The sequence below is a fragment of the Belonocnema kinseyi genome, chromosome 7 (assembly GCF_010883055.1).
Source record: "Belonocnema kinseyi isolate 2016_QV_RU_SX_M_011 chromosome 7, B_treatae_v1, whole genome shotgun sequence".
Lineage (NCBI taxonomy): Eukaryota > Metazoa > Arthropoda > Insecta > Hymenoptera > Cynipidae > Belonocnema > Belonocnema kinseyi.
In genome coordinates this window covers 63961906-63969748 of record NC_046663.1, presented here as the reverse complement: position 1 = coordinate 63969748, position 7843 = coordinate 63961906, and the positions used below count along the sequence as shown (strand labels likewise).

The window sequence follows — 7843 nt, the reverse complement described above, 5'->3', positions numbered from 1 at the left end:
ATCGCCTACAATCGAAATAAATGTAAATTATTATTACTGCATCATAAACTCCATTTAATATTAACAAACGCGCACATTTTAAGTGGTAAAAAGCGTTTAATTATCCAAAGTAAATCTCAACTGTCACTGCTCCCGATCAGACCGTCGCCATTTTATTTCGCTGCCCCCATAATGCACCGGCGCTCTTCCGATAATTGCTTCAGACACCTATTCTTAATATTCCTATTATATCTATACTTATTAAGGGTTTGACTATTCAAAAACTGCGTCACGCTGCCGGGGGGGGGGGGGGGGGGGGGGGGGGGGTTAACACAAGCAAAGTATCTAAATACAGGTTTCACATTTTCTTATTAAGAAAATCCAACTACTTCCCGTTAAAAGCTATTTTTTAAAATAAAAAATTCCACTGTTACATGTTTGTTTAAAAATTCGACTATTTAATTAGAGATTAAACTATTTTACTGAAGATTATAGTTTTTAATGAAAAATTCAATTATTAAATTTTTCATTGAACAGTCATGTTTTTTCATTAAAAATGCGCCAACTTGGTTTAGAGTTGAACTGCTTTGTTAAAAATTCATTTGGTTCTTTTTGTTTGTTGAAAGTTAATTTTTTAACTGAAAATTCAAATGTTCGGTTTCTTTGTTGAAAATTGATCGTTTTTAGTTGTAAATGCAATTATTTAATTTATCAGTGATAATTTATCTTTTTTTTGTTGAAAATTTAACTGCTTGGTTAAAAGTTAAAATACTTTGTTAAACACTTATTTTATTGGCTAACAATTGAACTATTTGTTGTAAATTAGGGTTTTTTATATTTGAGAATAAATTTTTTAAACTCAAAATTGAACTTTTTCATTTTTGGTTTGAAATTTATAATTTTTATTTGAAAATTTAACTACGTGGTTGAAAATTCATGTATTATGTTATGAATTCGTCTTTTTGGTAGAAAAGCAAACTTATTTCTTGCAAATTCAGTTGTTTACTCGAATATTGAAAGTTTGCTAAGAATTCATTTTATTAGTTGAATATCTAATTTTTTTTGAAAATTTAATTTTTATTTGATTGAAAATTGATTTTTGTTTTGTTTCAAAATTCCTTTTATTAAACTGAAAATTTAACTATTTTATTTTTGGTTGAAAATTGATCGATTTTATTTTAAAATTCAACTATTTGGTTTAAAATTCATGTCTTTTGTTAACAACGCTTGTTTTTGGGTAGAAAGTTAAACCTCCTGCTTAACAATTTTGATAATATTTGTTTGAATGTTGAAAAATTCTTTTTATTAGTAGAAGATCGATTTCTTGGGCTCAAAATTAAATTATTTTGTCGAAAATTCGTTTGAAAAAATTTAACTGCAAATTAAACTATTCTATTCTTGATTGAAAATTGATTTTTTAAAATTTATGATTGAACTATTTGGTTAAAAATTTATTATCTTTAGTTTAGAATTTAACTATTTGGTTTAAAATTAAATTTAACTGTTTTGTAGAGAATTGGCCTTCGAATTTCAACAATTTGGCTGTAAATTTTTTTTCTCTCTTGATTGAAAAATCTGTCTTGGTTAAAAATATATATCTTTTGGTAGAAGTTTTTTCTTTTTTTACTTTATGTTCAACTGTTTGGTTCAAAATTAATGTTTTAGTTAAGGATCCAACTGTTTTGTTGCAAATTAGTTTTTTTCTTTTGGTTAAAAATCAATTGTCGAAACTGAAATTTTAACTACTGAGTTGAACTTTCTTGTTAAAAATGCATTTTTTTTAAGTCATGATTATGGTTGAAAAATTAATGATTTGTTTCAAAGTTCCACTATTTTTTTAAAACGTCATCTTTTTGTTCGAAAATTTTACCTATTTGTTGAACTTTCGTCTTTTTGGAAGGAAAATACATTCTTTTGTAATGAAAATTCAACCATGTGGTTTAAAATACAACTTTTTTTTGGTTGAAGTATATTCTTTTTTGTTTAAGAATTTGACAAATTTTTTGAAAATTTATCTTTGTTGGTTGGAAATTTAAATATTTGGTTTAACATTTAATTACTTTAATGAAAATTCGTTCCTTTCGCTTGAAATTCCAACTATTTGGTTATAAATCCAACTTTTTGATTCATTATATATATTTTTCAATTCAAATTCTGTTTTGAAAGTTCATCCTTGTAGAAAATTCGACGATTTTGTGCAATTTCATCTTTTGTTTCAAAAATTCAATTGCTTTGTTGAAAATTCCTCTATTTTGCATGAAAGTTTAACTATTTGGTTGAAAAATCATTTTTGCTAGCTGAAAATTCATATTTTCGGGGTTAAATTCCAACCGTTTTCCTAAACATTCGACTTTTTATGTTAAAAAGTAAACTCTTCCGTTGAAAATGCATTTCCGTTGGTTGGAAATGATCTCTATTTGGTTGATATTCAACTATTTTGTTTAAAATTAAGTATATTTCGGGGGTTGTCAATTGCAATAAAAAAATCAAATGAAAAAAAATCCCCATGAAATGCAAGCAAGAAGAGTCGAGCCCAGTCCTTCCACTTACGAATCCGGAACGCTACTTTCGGATCTAACCCGCGGTCGAAGAATCAGCGATCCGAAGGTTTTAGCTTCTGCTTGTTAGTTTGGAAATAAAATAATAATTCACCTGGGTTTTGGAGGGGTACTTCGTGTGCGTAAAAGCTTTCGTTTTTTGTCCCTGAGATCGGCGATTGGCACAGCCAAGCAGCGTTTTTCTCGATCTGTTAATGGAATATTTAAGGGTTCAGTTTCTTGGGCAAGTGGTGGAAGCGGAGGCACCAGCTTGGCAACTTCCGTTCTCCAGGTCGTCGTCTCTTCCGGTGTCGAGGGTCTACTATTTCCTCCACACACTAACGTATATCGCGTCAGAAATATTTTTTTCTCTTCCTTCGCAGATTCAATTTTCTGCGGTGAATCCTCGTCAAAAGATTCTTGCTGAAAAGAAACTGAAAAATAAAAATGCATTTTTAGTTAAATGAAGCCGTTCGCCAAAAAGGGGTCTAAAGTATTTTGGTCAAAATTAAACTAAATACGCGGACAATAATTTTATAAAATGAAAAAATAAACTAAATCTGAAAAGAACCTTCAGTGAACAAAAAAACAAGCTAAATCATTACCTGCTACCTTATCCTCAAAAACGGATCTAATAATAAAAAACAAAAACGTTCACAAATAAAATATGTCAAAATAGGGTTAAACATTTTTTTTAATTATATAAATTTCCCTGCGAAATTTATTATTGTTTATAACTATCTTCTCTTAGATAACTTCAATTTATATTTAATATGGTCATTATAGAAAATTTGAAGAATATTTCATATATGTGTTTTATTCCAGAAAAATATATCACAAAAAGGAAGAGATTGCTTAAAAAGGATTTTTTGATTGTTTATTTATTATTTGTTCATAACAAAATAGCTAAAGCAAATAAAAAATAATAATTATGTTTGTTAACTTTAATTAATTAATACCTCACTCTATATGAAAACTCGACAAAATGTTGAGAATTTCAGAAAAAACCAAAACTTTCTAACTCAATTCTAAGAGCAAATGGCTATAAACTGTAACAAATTGTTCAAACAGTGTTTTTAAAAATATTATTATAAACGGTAAGTAATATTTTATGCATAACAAACAATTTATATTGAAATACCCTTAGAGTATCATAATAAGCGCCAAAAACTTGCAAAACCCAATTTTTCACTTATGGTGTTTTTTCGGGACTCTATAAAATAGACTTATGTGGGTGATATTTAAAAAGTAATGATTGATTCGTATTTTATGGCTAATTGTAAAGAGAAATATTGTATTTTAACTCGAATTACCGAATATTGACGATTCTGAATAAAATGTACAAAAAGTATTGTTTTCATATAAAAATTACAACAAAAAAACAACAACATTTGGGCCACCCTACAAGGACACTTTCATTTGATGACAGATTGTACTCAAAGTATTTGCTGCTTTCTAAATGGACCGTGTAATTTTTTCCAAATTTGGGTCATGCATCGATTGTTTTGAATTCAGGCTTTCGTATAATCTCCTGATTCCTTAATTGAATCTCTATTCCTTAAGGTACTATCCTTGACTCTCTTTTTGCCAAATGACTGCAATTACTCGAAGTTGGTTTCAGGGACATTGTAGTTGAGATCAGGTTAATGGTGCTCGGTGCAGCGACTCCAAGTACAAATAACAATTATTCAAAGTTTATGTAATTTTCTTAAGTCTATTAAACCTTTGGCGGAATCTCTCTTAACTATTGATATAACAATGATCCAATCAAACTGGAAATCCCATTTGAGTGCGATTTCAAGTCTGGTCCTAAGTGGCCTACACTTAAATTGAACACAACATTCGCTTGCTCCGAACGTAAACATTCAGGGCTATTTGTCACGCATGGCTCAACACCGACTCTTTTTCGGTCCCGCAGTCCCCGAGTCTTCAAACTGCCGAGGACTGAAATTCTAGGAACGACATAAATGAGAGTTACTTAAATAGGATTCTCAGTGTAATTATTAATTTTAATCCAGAATAGTTAGGGGTTGTCCATAACGCTTTTTACATTCTCATCAGAGAAGGTATTAGATTTGTGTAAAATTTTGACCACGTTTTGAGAACCTCTAAACACGAAAAACAGGTTTTCATTATTGTCGGTATGTATGTATATATGTATGCATGCTTATATGCATGTATGTCTGTCTGTCTAGAAGTAACTTTTGAAAAAATTATTCTATTAGATTGGCCTTTTGTACACTTTTTTATTGTCAAAAATTAAAGGTCAATTTCTGTAGCCAGCCATTTTAGATAAAAATTCAAAAGTTAGAGCATTTGAAGCTTTATTACTATTTGAAAGCCCTTCAAAATTATCGCAAGAACTGTTTGATTTTTCGTGAGAAATCGAAAATTCAAATTTTTATCTTAAAAAAGGAATGAAAAATTCCATTTTGCCGTCAAACTATGCAAGATACGAAAAAAGATTAACTTACCAAAATTAAATTGTTGGACAAGCGACACATGATATGAAAAAAATAATGTAACAAAAGTTCTTAACCCAAAAAAGAGTTACAAAATTTATTACGAATTATTTTTTGACAAGATGCGTTGTTTTGGTTTTAATCGTAAAAAAAGAAAATAAAAAATTTTTATATTGAATTTTTGGGACAAACGACACAAGTTATGCAAAAATTAATATACAAAAGTTATTCAGCAAAAAAAAACGTAAAAATTCTTAATAATAATTTTTAGATTAACAATTTGCTAGAAAATTCAACTTTTTTTTAGAAAATTCTTTTTTCTTTATTGAAAATCAAATTTTTCAAATAAAAACGTAACTATTCCATTTTTTACTTATAATTTTTTTTTAGTTTCAAAATTCAACAATTTTTTTGAAAATTAATGTAATTGTTAAATATTCGTCTTTTTTGGTAGGAAATTAATTTCTTTGGTTGAAAATTGGACTGCATTGTTAAAAATGTATATGATTTGTTGAAAAATCATATCTTTGAGTAGAAAATTACTTTTTCTGGTTAAAAAGGCATCTGTTTTATTGAAAATTTGAATTATTAAGTTACATATTCAATTATTATGTTGAAAATTGTAATATCAACTATTACATTTTTTGCCAGTGACGACCCGTTTTCGAAAAAATCTACTTTTTTCGGAATTTTTTTCATGGATTGAAATGTTTAATTATTAAATTCAATTTTCTTTAATTTGAAAAAATTGAATCTTAAACTCTTTAAAATTGAACAATATTAAAAATTGAACTGAAGAAGTCGACACGGTTGACTCTTTGTTTATACTATTTGTTTAAAAAAATTAAATTAATTGCGTACACTTTCTAAGTATATATGCATTAAATATGATACGCTGCGAGGTTATTATTTCTGTTCAGAGAAACATAATGAAATGTGCAAATCATTTTAAAGCACATTTTGAGTCTGGATTAACCTTTCAATAAAGTGCTTAGGAACACGTTTGTTTATTAATATTATTTTTATAAACTCGCCTCGAATATATTCAATAAACTTCTAGTGAAAAAATGTTTTGTTACTGAATTACATGAAAACTCGAGAACTTTTTTATTATTATTTAATTTTTTATTATTTATTAACTTTTTTATTTATCAAAATGTTTATGAATGTAATTTCCTTTAATGATCCTCAAAAATTATGCAAATAATAATGGTTTTAATGCCTTTTTACACAAAAATTGACTTCTTTAAACTTTATTATGCCTTTCGCAGAAAAACACAAATTTTTGTTTAAAAAATCTTTTTCATACTTCTGATTTTAAATTGAATTGGTAAAATAATTTTTAAAAATTAGTGACATTTATAAAAAATCATTTTTTGTGAGAAAAACGTGATAAAGTGAAAAAGTCCCTTTTCCGTGAAAAAAGCATTAACAAAATTTTATTTGCAGAATCCTCGAAGATTATTCTAGGAAATTATATTATAAATATTTTTAAGAAATAAGAAATAAATAAAAAGTGCATATTACTGCTTTAGAAAATTAATACTCAGGTAGGGATCTTTCGTTTGATTAAAAATGTAAACCCTATAATTAAGAAAATTATTCCTTCAAACACAGGCGTATAATATTCCCGGGACAAGATATTCTCAATTTTTTATTTTCGCTCATATAATGCATGTACAAATCAGGGTTGGAATAGTGAATTATTACAGGATTCCCATTATTTGATAGCTATATTGGTGTTGGCCCAAACTAACTGTTTACTAAAAACTAGGCCACAGGTGAATCGTGTGTCATCGATTTTGTTTTACTAGAGAATAACCCTATTGACTATTTCTTATATCCATTCTTATTATCCGTCCTTCCTGATAAGGATAACTGTTAGAGAAAATAGAATTAATCTGATTATTATTTTTCCACTTCAATTTTTTCTTATATATCTTAAAATAGCAGTAAATGGACTGGGTTTTAATTCGTAACTAGCAATGTTTCCCGCTTGCTACAGCGCACAGGAAACATGGCATTGCTATTATTATTGGAAAAGGGCTGGGAAAATTGGGAAGATACATTAAAATTACTCAGTTTTTAATGCTTTTTTTAGTTATTACAGTGTAATAATAAACTGTAAGAAGTGAAAAACAATTGTTCCCAATTAAATTATTTTTTAAAACAAAAATCTTCATAAATCATGTCAGACAAATATTATTGAAACAGTTCTAACTTTTGTATACACACAGTATACTCTAGAGCTGTCTAAAAAATAAAGAAAGAAATGTTAACTGACCATTGTTTAATAATAATCGGTAATAATGTTTTTGTTTCGAATGATTTCAATAATATTTTTCTGAGTTATGAAAGATTTGTTTCACTTTCTAAATTTTTCTATTAAAAATCTTTATCGAAGAAAAACTTAAAGTAGAAAAATGTTTGGCCTTGTCATTCTTTATAAGCCCATATTTGAAGAAATGATGGGTTGTAGTACATAACTAGATAACCAATAAAATCGGATTTTTTCAGGAAACCGAAATAGCATTCTGTAAAATTGAAATCACCACGTCACAGAAAAAAAGTCTTGATTTGAAACCAAGAGTGGACTTGTTTCAAGGTTTAACATAAAGAAGACCAGCTCCGTTAAAAATTAGCATAGTTTAAAATCTTTAAAATAAACTACTTATAGAACAACAAGTTATACCCAATGTAGTCTTGAAAGTAGTCGGTAGCGAAAAAATGATCTACAACGAGCCACTCCATAGTTTAGAAACTAGTTGTTACGAGGGTAGTTCAATAAGTCCTTAGAATGAAGTATAAAAACAATTTTTTTTGGGTAAATTTTTTTTTATTTTTCAACATAATCTCCTTGGAGCT

At 27.8% G+C, this 7843-nt stretch overlaps 2 protein-coding genes across 2 annotated transcripts in view; one reads left to right on the top strand and one right to left on the bottom strand.

Moving 5' to 3' along the window:
• The window catches only part of LOC117177501 (uncharacterized protein C1orf112-like), a 102185-nt gene that overhangs the window by 15393 nt on the left and 78949 nt on the right, over window positions 1-7843 (top strand). The window lies entirely within an intron of this gene.
• The window catches only part of LOC117176473, a 25602-nt gene that overhangs the window by 8459 nt on the left and 9300 nt on the right, over window positions 1-7843 (bottom strand). Inside the window, exon 2 of the mRNA XM_033366725.1 lies at window positions 2632-2950. Coding sequence (XP_033222616.1) covers window positions 2632-2950 — 319 coding nt within the window. The remainder of the gene's footprint in view (window positions 1-2631; window positions 2951-7843) is intronic.